This window comes from Diuraphis noxia, unplaced genomic scaffold (assembly GCF_037042655.1).
Source record: "Diuraphis noxia isolate RWA-SAM2 unplaced genomic scaffold, SU_Dnox_SAM2 contig0001, whole genome shotgun sequence".
Taxonomy (NCBI): domain Eukaryota; kingdom Metazoa; phylum Arthropoda; class Insecta; order Hemiptera; family Aphididae; genus Diuraphis; species Diuraphis noxia.
Window position 1 is genome coordinate 81152175 of NW_028301711.1, and position 23421 is coordinate 81175595.

General features: G+C 30.2%; 1 protein-coding gene and 3 pseudogenes across 1 annotated transcript; 1 reads left to right on the top strand and 3 right to left on the bottom strand.

The window, feature by feature from the left end:
* LOC149061989 (uncharacterized) overlaps positions 1-2444 on the bottom strand; it is a 354191-nt pseudogene extending 351747 nt beyond the window's left edge.
* Positions 2445-5512: 3068 nt separating this feature from the next.
* On the bottom strand, positions 5513-18054 carry LOC149062011 (uncharacterized; annotated as a pseudogene).
* Positions 8077-11034, top strand: LOC107169746 (zinc finger MYM-type protein 1-like; annotated as a pseudogene).
* Positions 18055-19038: 984 nt separating the features above from the next.
* LOC149062012 (uncharacterized) lies at positions 19039-19483 on the bottom strand. The gene is made up of 2 exons (XM_089215175.1): positions 19291-19483; positions 19039-19232 (listed from the first exon to the last, which is right to left on the bottom strand). Exons 1-2 carry the CDS (start codon positions 19481-19483, stop codon positions 19039-19041), a joined length of 387 nt encoding a protein of 128 aa, XP_089071301.1.
* Positions 19484-23421: the final 3938 nt, after the last annotated feature.

The following is a 23421-nucleotide window of genomic DNA, read 5'->3' on the forward strand; positions in this document are numbered from 1 at the left end:
GCAACAGGTAATTAGTTTGCACTGGTGGTAGTAATTCATGAAATTTTTTCATATTAAATTGTATTACAAAGTTATTCATTAAAAATATAATGCCAAGTGGAACTTTTCTACTTTACCGGACACCCTTTTTTTCGCGAATTTTTTTGGGGGACTTTGTCATATTTTTGACGAAAAAAATTATGGTGAAATCAGAATTTGGCGCTCGGACTTAGTTTCCAAGTTATAGGCCCACGAAGTTAAACCATTTTTCACAATTCTTTTAAATAGCTAGTTTAGTTTCAACATAGCGGATTGAGGTGCAATGGTCACTAATCCCATTTGAAAGCGGCCCGCCCGGAGTTCAAGACCGACACGGCCAAACTTTTTTTTGCACTTTTTTTAAAAAAAATTTCGAGTTTTTCTGGAGATTGCTATACAACGCTACCTCAAGTACGCAACACGGTAAATAAAATGCATTTTTGTTGCACCGAGTCACCCGTCGGGGTCACTTGCTCACTCGGACAATTAAAAACGAAAATATCCCTCGACTTGCTATGCAATACCACCTAAAGTAGGTAACAGGGTTGGAAAAATGCATTTTAATTGCACCGAGTCACCGGGCAGGGTCACTTGCTCACTGCGCTCGCACGGGTAATATAATGCGAAAACAGAATTTATCTAATTAAGTAGTTTACAAGGGCACACTCAATTTGTAATCTAGAAATCAACAAATAAAGAATATAAATAAATATTTTATGACACATCTAATAGGGTTTCCTTTAAATTATTGAACATTTTCGATAAGATAAAATGATAAGTTTAAGATTTCTATACCACGAGTATCTTATACCTACTTGTTATAATACTCACTGTGTTTTTCTGTGCGTACTCGAAAACATCTACGACACTACTTTCCTATACGATGGAGAATCATATTAATTTATTCGATTTATTTATGATGTCAAACCTAAACCGTTTGATTAATAAATTACAACAGTTAGGTGCATTGCCCACGGAAGAAAAGTGTATCCGTGGACATCAAATGAAGTTGGTGAAAGACCAATCTTCACTCGACAAGTTTAAATGGATTTGTCGTGAAAAAATTAATTCTAAAAAAAAAAAACCGGATCATATAAAAAAAATGAATAATTAAATACTTAAAAATCAACTATACAATACTTTTATGAATTTATTAGCATGTCACTCCGAAACAAGACTTTTTTTTATAAGTCACATCTATCGTTGTTAGACATTTGTGGCTTTGTCAACTTATGGACGTCAAATTGTACATTCCCGGTCATAAAAACCCAATTGCGGCTATCTCATCATCAGGTCATGACTGATTGGTTATCATTTTGCCGAGAAGTCACATATAACGCAATGGTGATCAAAAATGTAAAATTGGGAGGATATGGCCACACGGTTGAGTTCGACGAATCGAAATTTGGGCGTCGAAAACACCATAGAGGCCACAGGATTGAGGGACAGTGGGTATTCGGGGGCTATGAAAGGGAAACTGGCAATGTTTTCATGGTCCCGGTTGAAAAGCGTGACGCCACAACCCTACTACACGTCATAAAAGAGTGGATTAAGCCCGGGACAACCATAATCTCCGATTGTTGGAAGGTATGCTTGAATATTGCATATAGTATTATTAATATAAATTGAATAAATAATTTTATTTTAGGCTTACAACACTTTAAACAATGAAGGCTATGTCCACATGACGGTCAACCATATTAAATAGTTCAATCCTTAATTAAAGAAACGTTTAACTGGTTTTCGCATTCAACACTGAGACAAAGTCAGTGCAAGGATCTTTATAAGGCCATCAATAATGGTCATAAGTTATGAGTTAATTTTTCTTTGATTGCAGTGCCTGCCTCGTCAATAATGTGCTCTAACTTATTTTCGACGGATTTCACTATCGCTATTGACTCGTGTAACGGGAGTTTTTGTTTTTCAAGTTGTGTTAGTGTTGTCGGTAAAAAACCATAATTTGCATGAATGAAAGTTAAGTTCATTTCCACAGAACGGTCACTTACAATTATTTTAGCTTCTCTAATAGAAACCGCATCGCTCGAATCTAGAAGTTGTAAAACTTTGTATATTTCTTTAAAATATTGACAGTAGTATGAAGCTGCTTGTAGCCATGTCCCCTAACGTGTTAATATGGGCTCCGGCGGAAGTGGAATTCCAGGAGCTTCAGTTTTAAATAATAAAGTACGAGACGGTGCTTTCAAAAACACTTGTTTTACCCTCGATATTAATTTATCTACCTTTGGGAAATTACTACGTATTTCTTCTGCTATTCTATGCATTCCGTGAGCCAAACATGTGACATGTATCATTTTTGAATATAATGCTTTTATAGCTGTACCGGCTTTTTTCATATACGGAGCCGCATCACTTACAAATAAAAGTACGTCATCGTGCCGGATTCCATCTGGCCATAAAATAAACATTGATGCATCAAATAGCTTAGCTATTGTTGAAAAATTAACTTTATCAAGAACTTCGGATGTTAATAAAAATATGTCACCAGGTTCATCTACCAATAATGTTCCGACTATTACGTTCGCAATAAATCTGCCTTCGACGTCAGTACTTTCATCGATAGATACCCAAATTTTATTGTTTACTTTTGACCTTTATAATGCACCAAGGATCTTCAATTTTACATCGGAAACCACACCCAAAGTTTGAAATCGAAGTATTACTTCGACTAGTTATGCTGTACACAGACACAACAACAAAAAAAAAAAAAAACACACATCATTGTAAAATCAATACATTCATCACTTCGTTCAGAATCTAAAAAATACGAAAAAAAGAAAAAGGTCAACATTTATTTGATCATTAGTACTAATTACATTCGCAGATTGAGAAATCCGACAAATTTATACCCTATACCCTAACATCAATTGCCTAACGCCTAACCTACTGGGAAACTTCAGCATTTAAACCGTTTTTATTTAGCGGCGATTAATACTAAAAACGCTTAAACGTGTGAATTATGTGTTAGTTATTAACCTTATAATATAGTAGGTATGTTTGTTTTCAATCGATGTGTTTATACTATTTGTCCATCTATGATTCTGTTCATATTGTACTAAGTGATGTTTCTATTCACTGTTTAGTCTTAAAATTTAGTAAACCTACCATTATTTTATTGCATATTGTAATTACAAAATTAATCAAGAAGTCACGTGAATACATAGCAATTTCTTTTTTGTTAGGTATAAAATAAAATAAAAAACATATTGTAATATATACATAATCATTGTGTATATTTTAAAAATATATATACATAGCTAAATAATTAAGTTCTAGGTAAATGTTAAATAATTTACAATTAGTCGTTACTTCTAAATGTAGTGTAATATCAATATATTATTTTTTATTTATTTTGATGGTCTATGTTTGAATAATTTTATTAAAATCAAATTATTGAAGTCGGTTTAACTAAATTTGCTTATTAATTTATTCTAATTTAATGATTTTTACACAATTTGTCAAAATAAGGAAGTTTAACATATGCATGTATGTATACTATTTAATAAAAATAACATTTCATGTTGTCAACAAACTGTTTTGTGACTATACTATTATAATATTACATTGATGTACATTTGTGGGCTTGGTTAAATAATTAACCTAACCAATATAGATTACCTAGGTACTTATAGAATCTACCTTGCCCATCAATAGCATAATTTAATACTGTATCCATTTCAGTACATACAGACTTTCATAACTAACACCGTCAATGAACTAAAGTGTTATTTATCAAATATTTAAAAACAATAGGCTTTTCACAGTAGCTAACTTACCTATAAACGGTAATATTTAATAACACACTGACAATAATAGAGCCGGCAATGAACCAAAGCGTTAATATAATTATCAAAATATGCTGTTATTGGTGTAACTCAATAGCTATTTAATTACCACTGATGTGTACAATTTATAGACTACTCATAGAATGTACCTTAAGTATCAACAGTAATATTAATTACTGCATACGTAGCAGTACATACTGATATTCATAATATAGCAATACATACTGGCATTAATAGAGCCAAAGTGTTAAAATATATTTACCACAAATATGTATACTTTATAGGCTACTATACTATAAGATCTACCTTAACTATCAACAGTAATATTTAAAACTGCATCCTTCAATTTTGACGAACCAAAGCGTTATTTAAAAACTACTGTATGTATCACCAGTATATACTTTCATAACGCCGAAAAACAACAGTTTTGTTCCCATGTAACTTGACAATAATTAGCTAAACCACCAATTAACCTACATACTAACGATATTTGAAAGATCCACCGTCGACATGAACTTGAAATATGTATTTTGAACAGAGTTTAGGGTACCAAGGACAAAACAACACGTACTTAAAACAGTCTAAAGCAATATTTATTGAATAGGTGAAAAAAAAAATAGTACATCATAAGTATCAGTAGGTATATAGACTCGGTTGTAAACTCGATTTCTAAGCATACGGACCAAACCGGCGTACAAACCGTACATAAACGGTTTTTAAAAGAAGTAAACGACGCGAAAAAAGGACAAACGGCGCGTTTAAATATGAAGCAGATCGAAAAAAAATCGAAAAACCCGATGAAAACGTACGGAGGACGCTTTGGGAACGAAACGCGCTAACAGATTTCGAGCGAAACCCGTACGCCGACGGATGGCAAAAGAAACGGACGACGCAAAAATGGTACGAACGGCGACGGACAAAGGGCGAAAAGTCGAAAAATCGCGTAAAAAGTCGAAAAAATAAGTGTAAAACGTTTCGAAAAATCAAAAACACGATATCGACGACTGATAATAAGTATATGATTACGGAAAAATCGTGATAGCTCGGCCGCCGTCGCGAGGAAGTAACGTGATTGGCGGACGGCTAAGAATTACATGGAAGAAACGGTTTTTCGCTCGTAAATCCACTATTTTAACTCCAAAACCGACACGGGGCCGCGCCACCGTACTTTCGTTTTATATATTAAGAAGAAGAAGATTTAAATATAAATACATACCTAATATAATCAACTATACATTATGAAACAATTGCATAATATACACCGTTGAGTGTAATAAATAATAATTACCATAGGTACCTACGGAAAAATATAAAAATGAAGAATAATATATTTTGAATATTTTTGAGCTATTTATTGGCATTATTATGATATTTCGATTTTTATTAGTTTTTTTTTTAATACTTAATTGTTGATAAATAAATAAAGTTCCTCATAAATTTTCATTAGTGAAAATAAAATAAAATAATAATATTATAAATAACAATCTAAATAATACTACATCATTTAAAAATGTCAAAAATTATATTATAATAAAATAACCAATGTTAATAACCAAAATTTTAGTATACAAATATATATCAATGTTTCATATTATATTATATGTAGTATACGAGTGTACTGTGTACCTATGTCCTATAGTACATACATTGGACATGAATTTAAAAAATGTACAAAATATAAAAAACAAAACTTATTTATATTTCATTTTTTTATCCAGCTCATCTTGAATTCGTTTAGGTTCTGATATATCGGATTTTAACAATCTTTTTCCAAATTTGAGATCGATAATTTCCGGAAGAAGACAATCTAAATAAAACCTAAGAAAATAATTTTAGAAGCAGTTTAAACATATGTAATTTTTAAATTATTTTTTAACTTATATAAAATTATTATATTATATACACTTACAATTTTAGCTGGTTTTCCATTTTATTATTCCAAAATAATTCATCATATTTAATATTTAAGATGTGACCCCATGATTCAGAGTGAACCACAAAATAACATAATCTCGTATTTGTTATTCTTAGCTGAACTTGTACTTGAAAATAATATAAGCTTTGGGTTTTTAATTTAATGTTATCATTTTCTAAGTACAAGTATTGGATCTAAAATATTTTTATAATAAAAAAAGTATCAGTTAATATATTTTATAGTATTTCGAAGTACTTAAGTAGTTAAATATGTATTATGATTTCTGATTTAAGCACCTTTTTATCTACTATAGCGTCTCGAATGTGTAAATAGTCTTTTACAGTATAGGGACACTTTATTTCGATTATAGCATTTTCACCAATGATTAAGCCATCTGAAATAAAATTACATTAAAATTGTATAAATAGGTAACTGTGTTAATTGTTTTAATTATATTTACCAGAACTAGCAGCCAAGTATGGAATATCTTTATCGATAAATAAACCACAAATTTTACTTTTAATTTTGTCATTGTTTCAAATGTTTGTCTTGCTTCATCTTCATTTATTTTTCCATATTCCATTGCTTTTGAAGTGGCGTTTCCATATAAAATATCATAAACTGTATTTTTACGTGATGTATTTGCACACATTTTACAAACCCTTCCAAAATTGGATGCGGTAAGTCGAACTCTTCTTTCACTGAACCATTGTTGACAATTTCTTTGTTTCGTGTATTTTCTTCTATGGCACAACGTTGTTCGTGACTTAATTATAACGATGCAAGAAACGTTTGCTTTTGGTTTACAAACTGTTCGACATCCATAACATAATCTTTTGCTAAGGGTTCCGCAAGCCCATAAAATTCGTCCGGGCCAGTGTTTTTAATATTTTTATTTTTTTTAATTGGAAATAGTTGTCGTCGTTTTCGTGTTTCTGTTAGTTTTCGTAATTTTGTTGACAAAAATTGTTTTCCGATTTTACCTAAAATTTTTTTATAATTTTACTTATAGTTTAAACTTAATGTTAAATTAAAATAAATGCAAAAATGATCATATAATATGTGTGTCTACCAGGACTATTGTTAGTAATTTTTTTGTGCATATGTCTAAGTAACATTCCACCAGAGTTAAACGATACAATTGCAGCTTTTACACGAGTATTATACGAATTCCTCTGTGAAAAGTCAATTCGCTTTCCCACAATAAATTTATTAACAACACTGTTGAATTGTTCACAAATATTGTTCGTTACATCGTGTAATAGACTTATAGTAGCATTATCAATAAGTCGTTGTGCCACCAATTTAAATTCTGACATTAATCCACAGTTAAATGCTGCTGCCACTAAGTTTTCACTAATAACTTGTTTATTATTACAAAAGTATATATCACATTTATTATGTTGACCTAATATATAGTAAAAACTATTGCTGACAGTGGCGCCGAGTCCTATGTTTAGGTCAGGCCACGGCCTGACCACATGTTTAAAAGGGGGCCGGCGATCAGAGGGGGGCTGGACGTCTGCAATATTTTAATCAACATAATAAACTACACTTAGTTACTTGATGAAAATAATGGATATATATTAAAACTAATACTTATTTATTTAGGTACCTAGTTCGTAGTTCAGAGACTTCTCTATCTCAGTTAAATACTAATAGCCACAGAAATTAAATATAAAAATAATGAATCAAATTAGCCATTAAGTACGTTGAACAAATGAGTACATGACGATGCATTACGTTATCGTCATCATCGATGTTTCTTCGAAACCATATTATTATATGGATTATGGGTTTTTCGAACATAATTTTCAACGTCGTGATTAATTGAGACAAAAATTAAATTTCCCATTGTCATTTAACATTAGATACAGCTGTTATTGCCTGTTATTTCTTAATTATTTTTGATACAACAGAATGTTGGGACGTATTTACTTTCTAGTGTATTATTATTATTAATTAATATTTATTTAATTGTTTTGACGAATATTTAAAAAACTTAACTTTGTTTGTGACTTCACCAGTGACACCAGTCCACCATATACATAAGATATCGGAATCGGCGTGATTACTGTAGTCTTTAGTTTTATTTACAGTGTTTTAGGTAAGTAGCAAATAATTAAATATTTGAATGTTGTTAAGAAATAAAATTATTTTTAAAGATATAAATGTCTAAAAAAATAATTAAGTCTTTTTTTATTTTAATATCATTAAAATTTATAAAAACATATTTATATGAGTGATTATGCAAAATTGGTTTAAGACATTAAGATAAAAGAACTTTATTTAGTAAATTTGTTTTTACTTATATCGTATAAGGATTACATCTTATTAAAAATGGAAGGCAAAAGAAAATACCGCGGAGGGGCTGACAAAAATAGAGAGAAACAACGAAAGTTACTCAAGAAGGAAGCTGGGAAGTGTAAAAACATTTCTGATATGTTTTATCACAAATCTAGTTGTTCTAGAGTAAGTATTTTATTTTATAGGAAATTAATGATCAATATTTAAATCTGAATTTAAATTTTAATCTGAAAATATATTAGTATAATATGCATAACTGTAAAAACAGCATATTATTATTTTTTAAATATTTATTCATTTTGTGTAGGAAATTCCTGTAGATCAAGTAATTCAACCAGATTATAGTGAGGTAAATAATTATTCAAACATTGCATGGCAATAATTTATTTAATTTTAAAAATATGTCTGAGAATTATTTAAATTTTCAATCTAAAACATGTAGGTATTTAATAACTTATAAGTTATAAGCCATAAGGCGGTAATGTGTAATATATTAGAATACACATATTATTTCATTCAACATAATATATTTTTTCTAAATATTTATTCATTTTGTTTAGGAAATTTCTGTAGATCAAGTGGTTAAAGCAGCAATAAATGATCCATTTTTTGAGAATGATAATGATCAAGTAATTCAACCAGATTATAGTGAGGTAAATAATTATTCAAACATTGCATGGCAATAATTTGTTTAATTTAAAAAACAAAAATTGCTAGATGATAATTTGGTAGGAATATTAAAAACAATTCAAAATATATTTAGTATTATTATACTTAGCAAAACTTTGTTTTTAGAAGAAAAAGATATAGGATTAAATCTTATCTTATTTATTAGATTATATTATATTTATTAAGCTAAGCAATTCTAAAAGATTTTTGGTATTATATTGTCACCTTTAAATACTGGTATAAATTTACTCCGTAGTAAAAATATTAATTTCGACTCGTTCCAAACTTTTATTAAATTTAAAATGTGTTAGTTCATAATATTTAGTTAACCTGTTATTCATTGTATCTCTTTTTATTATTACGTTCTATTGTTACTAAGACTCACCATACCTAAAACAAGTTTACTTATAGGTTGGGTCAGAAAAAATGTTTTATTTAAAATTTAAATTGTATCTTGTGTTTCTGAAATAAAGTTATTATTATTATTATAAAAAAACGCTAATTAATTAAAATGTAAAATTATTATTTAATAACACCGTAGTCATTGTTTAATAATACATTTTTATAATATGGCATTCAAATGATACACACGATATCAATGCATTCAGAGAAATGAGAATAATAAACTAAATTTATCTAAAGCCTGAATAAAGGTAGGTACTACTGGTACTAGGTATCTAGGTACCTACTTAATATTTTATAACTCATAAGCATTGCTTTTAAAATATATGCCATAAAAACAATTCAAATTACAATTGTTTTTACTTTTTTCAGATTGTAACTTCAACAGTTCAAAACAAGTTGTTTGAGGAAAATACTGTATTTGAAAATGATCCTGCTAGGTTTATTAAAATTAAATCATGGACCCCAGAGTTACGAAATATGGTTCTAAGGTTAGGACCATGTCAGCCAAGTATATATGAATTGGAAAACAAATGTTTTCCTAAAAATACTTCAAACAGAAGTTTTCATTGCTCTTGGTACTCAAGAAAATTAATTGACAATACCTATGTGAATAGGGAATGGCTGTCATACTCACCAAAGCTTGACAAAATATTTTGTTTGTATTGCATTCTTTATAGTTCCAAATCAAATGATGCTTGGATAAAGAATGGCTTCAACTACTGGAAAAATGGTTTAATGTGTATAATCAATCATGAAGTATATGAAACTCATATTATGGCTTCACTAAAAATTAAAGTAAGTACACATTGTTTACCTATTTTACCATCATTAACTGAAGAACATAATCGTCAAGTCTCTTTCAACAGAGATGTTGTAAAACAATTAATAGAGATAACTATATTTTTAGCAAAACACAATCTATCTTTTAGAGGACGTCATGATGAATGCTGAAAAAATGAGTTGAAAGGAAATTTCAAAGATATGGTAGTTTTATTAGCACAACATTCTCCTACATTATCAGTACACATAAGTAATTTGAAGAGCAATGCAAGAAAAGAATATTCTTTTATTTCATGGGAAAGACAAAACTTACTCATTGAATCTGTTGCTGAATATGTATTATCAGTAATTAAATCACAAATTAATTCTGCTGAACTTTTTAGTATATGCATAGACTCAACATTTGATGTGTCGCATAAAGAGCAACTTTCATTCATTGTTAGATACATTTTTGATGGAAAAATCCATGAAAGATTGTTAGCGTTAATCGAGTCATCAAATACTACAGGTGAAGCACTTTTTCAACAGTTTAAATCATTGATGGAAAGAAATAATTTGGACTGGAAAAATAACCTTGTAGGCCAATCATATGATGGTGCGGCTAACATGCGAGGAACATATAACGGATTGCAAGCTCGAATCCTGGAAATTAATCCTAAAGCTTTATACATCTGGTGTTATGCGCATAGATTAAATTTAATCATATTGTCTGCTGTTGGTTCATGTACAGAAGCGATTGATTTATTTGGCAATTTGGAAAAACTATACAAATTCATAAATTGTAGTAAGAAAAGAGCAGATTTATACAGACAAAAACAATCTCAAATATATCCCCATAAACAAATACGAGCTGTCAAACGGGTTGGTACAACTAGATGGATGTCAACATCATTCGCTTTAACCACAGTATTAGAGACATTGGAAGCAATTTTGGACATGTTGAGTGAAGTAAAGACACATGAAGGTACCACCGATTATAAAACTGGTTCTGAGTGCAGTGGTTTGATCGATTATTTTCAGTCTTCGCGTTTTATAATACCGGCATTCATATTTAAGAGTATATTTGATATTGTTGAACCACTCAGTAAAGTTTTGCAATCCTGTGACTTGGATATACGAGGTATATCCAGAAAGTAAGTTCCGTTTTCTATTTTTATCGCGTTTACGATGTTATCTTAATGACGGTCATATCAGATTATTTCATTTACTCATTTAGAACATTTTAAAACCATTCCGTGACTAGTTAGTGTACGTATGTCACGTGGCGAGTGTTTTAAAATGGATAAACTAATAGAAAATGCCGCCACATGTGAGTTACGATCTGTGATTCGTTTTTTAAATGCAAAGAATATCAAACCAGTTGATATTCATCGTCAAATTTGTGAAGTTTATGGAGAAAATGCGATGAGTGATTCAATGGTAAGGAGATGGGTGCGACTTTTCAATGAAGGCCGTACAAATGTTCACGATGAAGAACGAACTGGGCGACCATCTTTGATTAGTGATGTTTTGGTGCAAGAAGTTAAAAAAAAAATTCATGAAAACAGAAGGTTCACCATGACGTCATTAGCAAAACATTTCCCTCAAATTTCTCGTTCTCTTCTTTATGAAATTGTGTCAATAAAATTAAATTTTCGAAAATTGTGCGCTCGTTGGGTGCCGAAAATTCTTACTGATGAACACAGAGTGAAACGTCAAGGTAGTGCACTTCAGTTTTTGTCACGATACGAAGAAGAGGGAGATAACTTTTTAAGCCGTATTGTCACAGGGGACGAGACTTGGGTTTCTCATGTCACCCCTGAATCAAAACAACAAAGTATGGAGTGGAGACATACCACATCGCCATCAACGAAAAAGAGCAAACAGACACTGACTACTCAAAAAATCATGTGCACGGTGTTTTGGGACAGACAAGGAGTTTTGTTAGTGGACTTTTTACCGCGTGGTCAAACAATCAACGCAAATTCTTATTGCGAGACGCTTAAAAAACTACGTAGTGCAATAAAAAATAAACGACGAGGCATGCTTAGCCGTGGCATTGTTTTCATCCACGACAATGCCCGCCCGCACACAGCAAATGTGACAAAACAACTTCTTGCAGATTTTGCATGGGAACAATTTAATCATCCGCCCTACAGTCCAGATTTGGCACCCAGTGATTTTCATCTTTTTTTACACATGAAATCATTTATGGGTGGCCAGAACTTCAACGAAGATGATGAGGTGAAAAAGGCTATTAGCGCATGGTTACAATCACAGGCGTCATCTTTCTATGATGAAGGGATACAAAAACTAGTACCTCGATATGATAAGTGCTTAAATAATGGTGGTAACTATGTTGAAAAATAGAGTAATACATGTATTTTATATTCAAATAAAATTTATAATAAAATTTACACATTTACATGTTTTTATTGCCCAACGGAACTTACTTTCTGGACACGCCTCGTACTAGCTGCTGTAAGTCTTTTAACAAAAACAGAAACCAGGATAAAAAAACTTCGTACTGATGATGCTTTTTCTGACATTTTCCAAGATGCTAAGTTATATAGTCAAACAACAATTTCACATACTTAACAAGTAATAACTTATGATTATATGAAACTTATTTCATAATAAAATCACTAAAATGTATTTTATTGTTATTAATATTATATATCCTATTGCAAATATATCTATTACCAATACATACCGGCAAATTCTGTAGTTTATTTTAACAGTTGTAATATTTATTAATTTATACATTTAGTAACTAATTAGATATTATATTAAAATATGATATTTATGGAATGTAAAAGTTATTAACAAATTGCATTATATATTAACAATATAAGCAAACATATTGGGAGATTCCGGATAAGGAGTTAACCTGTGCTCGAATTGATGGAAGGACGCAGGGGACGGAGTAGGCTTGTGGCTGCTGGGTGGCTTGGGGCCGTTGTATTTTCATTTGGCCTGAGTATATTTTTAGAAGTTCGGCGCCACTGATTGCTGATATCCAATACAAGACCTAAAATTTAATAATAACAAAGCATTTAAGAAGTACTTTTTTATAAATAGATAGGTTACGTACCTGATATTTTTTCATGCTCTGGTACCTTCAAATTTTTTCGATACTTAATTGCTTTTCGAATTGCTATAGGGAATATGATGATATTGGCTGTAATAAAGTATCTCAACAAAATAGGGTACACTTTGTATTTTTAGAAATTGCTGAAATTTTGGTACTAAAATTACGAAGTAAGTGATTTCTACACTCTATTTTTTCCACTAATCTTGTAGGACCATAAGGAATAACTTCTTTTAGCCGTTTTGTAACGCTGCTATCCCTGTCGTCTATATTTATATATATATATATACATATCTGCACTTAATATTATACTTTGTACAATTACAATGTACATGATTTTAAATTAAAAAATCTAATATATATATTGTTTTTATAACATTTTTTTTACCAATTAATCGATTGAATTTGAGACCGTGTAACTCTATGCTTTTTAAAAAACCCTCTGCAATGCCATCTGCTTCCATACAAGTAGAAGACTTTTTCAGGTTCATAAAACATTCGTGTTCTTTTGATTTTTGATATAAAGTTTTACTTCGCTCACACCGAAATCTTATACCGAAAAAAAGAACTTTAGAAGTATGGAATCCAATAATTGTTGCCTAAAATGATAAATATGCATTAGAACATATTAGAAACTGTTTTTATAGGTATTTTTTTGTTATATACCTAATGTGTCATTTTAAAATGTCTATAGTTAGTCAGTTTATACCTATGATCGTAATTAATTTAAAATCAAATCCCAACATTTTGTCAGCAACAATAAAAAAAAATTGAAATGACACCCCTGGCATATACCTAAATTTTATTGAAATTCAAAAAATAAAAATTGCCGCTCCCAATAATGAATCATATTTTGTTTTAAAGCTCCTTTTCCCCCCACTGTCCATCTGCCACTACAGGACACATTGGAATACCATCTGTATCAACATCGTTTCGTTCTAAAGCTAGTTTTTTTTCTTCCAAACCAGCCAGTCTCATTTGTTCCCAAGCACTTTTGTTGACAACTTCATCAATTTTATTACAATTTTTTTATAAACGATGAGTTAGTCATACCTGGAACATCAATAGAAGCCTAAAACTCATTAACTTGACTATAGCCAATTCCAACTGAAATAGATGCATTTGCCACTGCTTTATTGATTGGTATTTTGTTGTTGTCGTCGATATCTGATTGAATTATTGTTTCAAGGTTACACATTTTACATTTAAAAATCCATGAGCATTGAAATCCTTTACGTGTTTCTTTAATAAATTCAGAGTTAATAAAAGAACAATCAAATCCTTTTATATGATTTTGGTTTTTATTGGCCAATATTTGATCAAATACAAACTTTATATCCACGATTCGACGACCAAACAGAACACTATAAATGTGTAAAGAAATACATATTATCATTTTCAGATACAGTACATATAAAATTATTTCGCCTAATATACTAATGATGGTTAATTGGTTATATAATATATATAATAATATATAATATACATATAATATAATATATACATTATACTGTTTTCATTGTCTATTTTCACTATAAACGAAAATAAAAAAATAATTGCAAAATTTCATATATTTATATAATATTGAATTCTGAAGAAAACTTAGGAACTGAGTATTACATTTTCGAATTGTATTACTGTCTTGGGTATGAATATTACAAATTTTAAGAATGTTTAACTACAAAATAGTTTTCGTACAACTTTAATAATATTTTAACTTTTTTGAGCTATTTGTAGAAAATTGAAAGTTTCCATTTTCTTTTTTATGTCTATTTTTATTAATTTTCTAATATAAATGTAGATATAAAAATTGTGCTTTAATAAATTATAAAAACAAGTCGATCGTAATTCAAAACACTTACTCAGTAGTTGTAGTATTTTCAGATGATACACCATCTTCAGATTCATTATAAATAACACTCAAGTTATGGTCGGAAATATCTCGGGGTGAAATTGTTAATAGAACAGCTTCAGTGTTTTACTATAATTTTATCGTGGTGGGAGAAATCGTATTCGCTGTCGCAACGACCATAGGCAGCAGCACGTTACAGCCATGAATATTTGAATTTGAACCATGTTCACACCGCCCATCTTTAGTGAACGTTGCAGAGGTTACATCCGGCTCCTCAATATGCCAAAATTTATCCATAAGACTCTCAATAGACACAGTCAACAAAATTAGCAATGAATGTAGCGGCCGATCTTATGAACGAACACTTGACAAATTAAAACCCAGCCGAAAACAGAGCTAAAAGCGGACGGTAACACGCTGTCAACCAATATCTTACGACCGTCCATAATTGACGCTTAGAACCGTACACTAGTTAATCAATTACGTGTTTCTTATCGGAATTTGTTCTATAAGTCTAATTTAATAACTGTACGCAAACGAGTAGTCATTTTTCAGGTCGAAATTAATATTAACCAGGTTTTCACCTTTTTCAATGTACGCAAACGAGTTGTCAGTTTACAGGTAAAAAATTGTGTACTGTGCGCAAACCAGTATCATCGGGACGAAGGACTAGGACTTAGGCCACCCTAAATAATAATACAATAGACAGTTGCTATAAGCCTACATAGTACAGGGTATTTTTGTATTGTAAGTACCCATCTATATCATTAGTGTTAAATACCTTTATAATTTAACATTAAGAAGACGCTACACATGTATAAATTCGTCCGTGAAAACCGTTTCGCGCGGGAAAGAACCGAGAAGGCTACAGTCATAACTAAGAAACGAAATTTTAACCACGCAATAAAGAGAACATTTATTGTGCAACGTTGTTTTTAATTTTTCGATATCACTAATACAAAAAAGTTCTTATTGTTTCAAAATTTTTTATTTTTGCGTTTTTCAAACTGGAATAACTTTTTATTCAGTGCTGATATCAAAAAAATAAAAACAACATTGCACAGTCAAAATTCCCCTTTTTCAGTGGCGAGAATTTCGGTTCTTAGTTATGACTATAGCCTTCTCGGTTCTTTCCCGCGTGAAACAGTTTTTATGTAAAAATTTCAATTTTATCGAATATTCATGGCTGTAACGTGCTGCTGCCTACGGTTGTTGCGACTGCGAATACGATTTCTCCCATCACGATAAAATTATATTTGCCCGTATGGCCGTATTATTCTATGCCACGTCGCGCGCTGTGGTTATCAGCAATCAGTGCGCCCGTAATAATTGCATAATTTCCAGGAATAATTTCGATATTATAATATTAGTCTGACCGAGTAGCTTCTACTATCTAGCTACGAAATGCGATAGCTGGGATGCGTATGGCCAGGCCCTAATACAAATGTGCCTGGAAAACGTACATAGTGACAGTGGTATTATGATAATAATATAAATTATATTATAATATGAATTATGAATTATGTACAATGTTACATGTTAGATCCCCCAATACCTAGCCCTAATTTAAGCATTATACCAGAACCAACATTAAATATTGGCTATGTCTGTATCAATTTTACGATTCTTGGAATAAACGATAATATAGTACCTACCTATAATATTATAATATAATACTAAGTTAAAAATACAAATGTGATAGGTACCAAATTACTGTTTCACTAAATGTTAGTTACTCTTCAACCTTTCAAGAGTTAAGAGTGTTTTATTTTGTGACTGTGTTCTTTATTAAAATTTCGCCAAAAAAATTTCGCACACAAAAAAGGGCTGTTGGAAAAAAAGGTTTACGTAAATTGTTAAACAATTAAAAAAATAAAAATTCGTAAGTATTTTTTTATATTTACTAATATAACTTTACTTTATCTAAAACGTTAGTTATATTAATTTTACAAAATATTAAAATACATACAATTTACAGAGACTGTCGAAGAAAATCAAAACAGTTTTACTGCCCCATACAGTGATGACAGACACACAAAAATAAAAATAAAAAAAACACACATCATTGTAAAATCAATACATTCGTCACTCCACTCAGAATCTAGTTTACATGAAAAAATTAAAAAAATTCCCAAAAAAACTTTTGTGGTAACAATAAAGAGTACTTGAAAGACATTAAACAAATTTTGTAGCTTTGAAAGCTTTGTTGTAAGACAATCTAAAAAAAAGATTTACAGTAACTTACTTTACTTTAATACATTACCTTAATCATTTTCAATATAAGTTACCTATTACAACAGGTATTTATATTTTGTAATTTGTAACTTAGTAGTAGTTTTCTATAATAATAAATAGGATTCTTGTAAGTATAAAACAAACAATTATAAATTAAAAAATATTTTATAATTAAAACAAAAAATAGATAAAACTGTGTTATAAAAACATTAAAAATGGGTAAAACTTTATGGGGTAAATTAATTTAAAGGTAAAAATTAGGTAATACTTCATAGATAATACAATTAAATAAAAATAATTAAAATATAACAAAATATTAATATTAACATATATAAATAAAACAAATAGTAATAAGCTTGACTCGAGTATAGTAATTAGTAAATAGTTATGTGCAATTAAAATATTTAAAAAATTGTATACATTCTATTACAGATTTTGGTTTAAAAATAATACCTTGGAAGATTTTGAGGCTAGCATTCGATATCTCCTCTCTGTTATCACTAAACCTGCTTTGCTAAAAAGCCTTTCGCATGGCACAGAGGTAACAAGTATGCACAACCGTTTTTTTTACTATTATAAATAAACGTTGATATAATAATTTGTGGGCTGTCCACCATTTTAACGGATCTTCATGTCGATTTATGAGTGGTTCATTCATATATTTGTCCAACTCAATGAAGCCTGCTGCTGTTGGATTGACTCTTACATTATTTTGTGAGTATTGATCATCAAACATTTTCCAAACCAATGATGTGGAGGTGGAAGCAACAAAATTATTATTTGTACCTAAAACTGTTGTGGGGTTTTCTGTTTCAGTTATTGTCACTCGACAGACTTTTGCTTTGAGCTGATACATGGAAATTTCTAATTTTCGGGCATGGTATCCATCAAAAGCCAACTTCTTAAATTTTGGATCCAGAAGAGCTGCTTGTGTTACTATTTCATTGTCTTCATAGCCTCTGAATCTAGAATTTAATTTTTCTAAAAGAGTAGTGACCATTTTTTTGTCATATCAGGAAGCCCATGTTCTTCTCAAATGACTCCATAGTTCCAACCATTACTCTTATAAAAATTAATACTTTGGACATACTAACATACTTTTCACTGCTAATTTCTGTTGTTATTTCAGAAAATATTTTAAGTACCTCTGAGGCATTTCCAACAATCATCCACTCCGATTCAGTGAGTGGTTCAACATCACACTGGAGTAGAGCCATTGTTGAAATAACAGCATATTTTATTTGGATAATACGCTGAAACATATCTTGTGTACTGTTCCACCGTGTGACAATCTTGCTTCAACTTTAATGGAGTCAAGCCCATTTGTTTTTGTGTTGACTGAAGTTTTGATAAAGCATGTGAACTTCTTTTAAAATATTCCACAAATGACTTCACTTTTTTCTGGACTTCACTCATTTCTTTCAACCCACTTTGTACAACTAAATTAATGCAATGAGCAAAACAGGGTACATGCCGAAAATTACATTTTTTTATAGCTCCTACAATATTGGGTGCATTATCGCTCACAACTGCTGTAATTTTATATTGGATGTTCCACTCTTCAACAGTATTCTTCAAATATGTAGACAAGTTATTCGTTGTATGCTTGTCATCAAACATCTCACATCCTAGACAAACGGACTGAAGCATAGCATCTTCATTAATGAAATGTGCAGTTATGCCCATGAAACTTTCATTTTTGACTGACGTCCAACCATCTGTTGTCAAGCACACAGCAAAACAGTCATTAAAGTTTTAACCTGCTCATATGTCTGGTAGTAGAGGTTAGGTATCAAGGTGTTGGAGATGGTTTTTCTGGATGGTAATGAATAAACACCGTTCAACATTTTTAACAAATTTTTGAACTCTTCGTCTTCCACAATGTCAAATGGATAGTATCTAAAAGTAAACATAATTTTATTGATTTTTACAACTACACTAAATAGATATATATTATATACTTACCCTTTAACAATCATTTTTGTTAGTTGATGGTTAATACGTTTTTGGTGTTAACATTCAGTGGCCTTGTTTGGTTAAAGTAAGTTGATATTGAGGACTGTCCCTCTCGAGGACGGCGAGATAAACCTTGTGGTCTGGAAGCAGTACTAGCTACTGCACCATTATTGGATGTACTGGGTTGACTAATTGATGATTCAGCTGGCTCTTCAATATTTTCTATATAAATAAAAATAAATTATTTTAAATTATTAAAATCTTATATCTTAATACTGACCAACTATAAGATTTCTCTGATTTCTGTTTAATGGAATCGTAGAATACACAGTTTTCAAGTGTCGCCATAAATTATTCATCAATCCTCCAGATGTACTTAAGGTGGAACTACAGTAATCACATTTTGCCTTTTGGTATTCATTCTGAGTGAAATGATTCCACACTTCACTACTCTTAACGCGATATGGCGCCATACTGCTTTGGTAAGTTCCGAAACTTGATTATAATTAGGTTCAAATAAGATTTTAGTATATAAAGCTTTTTATTTCATATGGGGGTAAGACATTTTTATTGAATAAGTTTGTTAACTTTTAATGGTTAAATGTTTTAAGTTACCTAGTAGGTAAGCACTTCTATTTTATTTTGGGAGTAATTAACACTAAATGAAGATTGGTATAGTTTACGTTTAAAAATGTTTATGTTTGTGCAAATGCGCCCATTCATTAAGAGCATTCGATACCGTGATTTTTTGTTTTTGTCCAACACACGCGCGACATAGTATTTTAGACGTGTTTTTTGACAAACATTCCAATTGATCTATTGAAGCGATACGATTTCTGAAAACAGATTTGAATATGTCGTCAAGTCTACATGAAATCGATTTTCCCACAGTCCCACTTTTCCCAAGTAGATTTCAAGTAGACTTGACGACAAATTCAAATCTGTTTTCAGAATTCCTATCGCTTCATTAGATCAATTGGTGTTTGGCAAAAAATACGTCTAAAATAGTAAAATACTATGTCACGTGTGTGTTAGACAAAAACAGAAAATCATGGTATCGAATCCCCTTAAGTATTAAATGTTTCAGTGTGTATACTTTTATAATTAGTTTATATTAAATTAACTTACCAATTTGCAGCGTCTTCTTTGGTGACTTCGATGAATTAAAATTAAAAATATTAAATAATAAACAATAATTGTATCTCAATCCGTAAAACAACAAATATTAAATATTTTACAATTAACACAAAATCAATAAACATAACACATTTATTAATAAAATATATGAGTACAAATAAATAACAATAATATGTTTTTCACTGCACGAAGCTGAAAAACATACTGAATTAGGTACTGAACACTGAACAGTGGAACATTTTTTTTATTTCAATACTAATTAATTATTAAATGTCTTCCCCATTTAATAAAATGTAATAATATTGATTAAGAATATAGAATAAAACACCATATGAACCTTTACCCTAATCTTGGTTTTTAAACAATAGAGCCGAAATAGGTATTATAAGGGACTAGCCACAGTCCACAGGTGTCAGGTACTATTGTTATTTGTTAATTGTTATTAACAATGGATTTATGGATTTATAGATAGTGTCTACTTAGAATTTCGTAGAAAACCACAGATATCTGAGATATCGAACAATATAGTGGACCCCAGACAGTTGGTACGTTTTTTTTATAATATTATAATAAATAAACTGAATAACCAGGTTCGCCCGCGTGCAGTTTTTATACTAACTATTTAAATAATTGTAGCAAATTCACTGACCAAAAAAATATAATTTTCGATCAATTTTTCCATTTCTATCTCTTTTAACCCATGTTGTGGTTGATTTTTCGAAAAATCCTTTCTTAGTGGGTGTCTACATCACAAAACGAAACTATAAATATTATATATATTATCTGAAATACAGTAAATCTTGCTTAAGACACTGTTTCCCGCGGTCCTTTTTTCAATTCCCACATACGACGCTTTCCCGCTCTAGTCTAGATAGCTGGTTCCTTGAAGAGCGTTTTAAGCTAGTTTTAATGTATATTGTATATGTTACGGGTAAAGTACAAAATATGGTTAGTGTTCACATTATCCGGGTAATGTGTACACTACCTGTACCTATTGGATAAAGTAAAAATACTATTTATAAAACGTTTATTTCGTACTTTACTCGGGTATTTTACACATTATCTACGACTAAGTGGGTAAAGTACTTTGATAAAATGTATACGATAAAATAACGATTGTGGATGAATGTTTATGAAGAAACACACGCAATAATATTTAGTACGGTGCTAGTTCGTCTTAATACACGCGTCGTACATATAATAGGTTTTTAAAATGACTTCACGCGAAAAATTTTAAGAGTGTTTTTATAAAATAGTTAATGAAAAAAATAATAATTCAGTTTATTTATCGGCAGTTAAGTATAACGAAATAGTTTCGGAAATTAAAAATGTGAGATCAAGTGGAATAAAAGGTATAAATAGTATAAAAGGTGTAAATATAAAACGATATATTCCATATCGAATATTGAAAAGATACGACCTCATTACTATTGGAGAAGAAGATAAATTAATATTGCCGTTGTTGGAAGGTAATACAAACATTTTGTACTATATTACTAATGAAAATATCTATGATGTGCTAATTGTGCTACACGATGTACATTTGAGTATTGGGCATGTTGGAAAACACCGCATGAATGCTGAAGTTAAAAAAAAGTATAAAAATATTCTGTAATATTTTGGAATACTTTGTAATTCTAAATGTCATTCAAACTCAAATTGTTCTAATAAATAATTGTATTTCGCTTTTAAATTTTAATTAAGTAAATAGTAAAATTGTTCAAATATATAATTTATAGTTTAATAGTAATAATAATAAATAATTTTTTTTTGAATTAGTATAATTTGGTTTTTGGTACTAGAAAGACTTTGTATAATCTTACCATTTTAAGTGTTTGATGCGTTGGTCATGTTGTACCGAAGTTATAAGTTTACGATTATAGTTATACGAATACATTATCCACAGCACACCGTATAATGTATAAATTGATTGGATACTACATATTTAAGGTGGATAATGTATACATTACACTGTACGTATGGATGAGGTTCACATTACCCGGGTAATATGTACACTAAGCGTTTTTGTACTTCACCCGTAACATATACATATTTACTGTTTATTATGTATATTGTATATTTTTATAATATAGGTCCCTAAAATAATATGGCACCGGGGCAAAAATTATCTTAACCCGAGCTTGGTTAAAGCTTGTATACATGGTACAGAGACTATAACAATTAAATTCAAATATTTTTAAATATATTTTGATACTACTAAAAACCTTTAAAAAATATATATAAATAAATACAAAAGTACAGGGAGTACTATTTGTCAAATGTGGGCATTAACTTGTTAAAAAGTTAATTTTTTACACAGTGTTAAATTTAAATATCTTGGTAAATGTTTGTGTATAACAAAGTACTGAATCACGGACGTTTCAGCCCCGCCATTTCTTCCCCTTAAAAAAATAAGCTCACGGACGTTTCGCCCCCATCTATTATTAAGGTAGGACATTTGGTCGCCGGGAGTTCATATTATCGACGTTGTCGTCGTCGTCTTTGTCGCCGAACAACACAAACAAAATTGGTAATTTCGCATGTTAGGAAATTCCCAAAAATTATATTTTGAAAAAAGTTATTAGTTTTAATAATAAATAATAATTATAATAGGTAATAATATAATATTTATTAAATAAATAAATATATGTAAGATCCCAAAGGGGAAAGGGTAAAAGTACAGTTTTGAAAGACTAAAAAATAAAAATAATCGTTTATTCAACACATAAATACAATAGTTGAAATAACTGAGAATAAATTAAACATCAATATTCAAATTATAAATGCAAGTTTTTAGATTAGAGCAGCAATCGAAAAAAAATCAAAATTAGAAATTGTATTACAAGTTGTTGGTAGGCCATCCTCACATATTAATATAAATTATATTGAAACTACATTTTTTTTTAAATAATTGAAATTTTAAATTAAAAATAGGAATTTAAATGTAGTGATTTAAAATACCGGCGACCAAACGTCCTACGGGTAGGTAAATAACATCACATAACTCCCGGGGGCCAAATGTCCTGTCTCAATAATAGACGGGGACGAAACGTCCAAGGACTCGCTTTTTTGAAGGGGACGAAACGACGGGGGCGAAACGTCCTTTTACCTAAAATACTATGGTGGGCTATGACTTAAAAATATTGTACCTTCAAAAAAAATTAACTTTTTTTTAACTGAGATAAGTTAATTTTATTTTCTATCTCAACTTTAAACTTATCTAGTTAAATATTTTTTATTTGTTAACTTTTAACTTAACTGAAGGCAATTTAAT

What these genes read in the sequence shown, in the direction of transcription:
- LOC149062012 (XM_089215175.1), bottom strand. Translation starts at nt 19,483, where the DNA reads ATGGCGCCATATCGCGTTAAGAGTAGTGAAGTGTGGAATCATTTCACT. An exon ending in TCAGAGAAATCTTATAGTTG is followed by an intron (nt 19,233 to 19,290) that starts GTCAGTATTAAG and finishes TTATTTATATAG; the next exon opens with AAAATATTGAAGAGCCAGCT.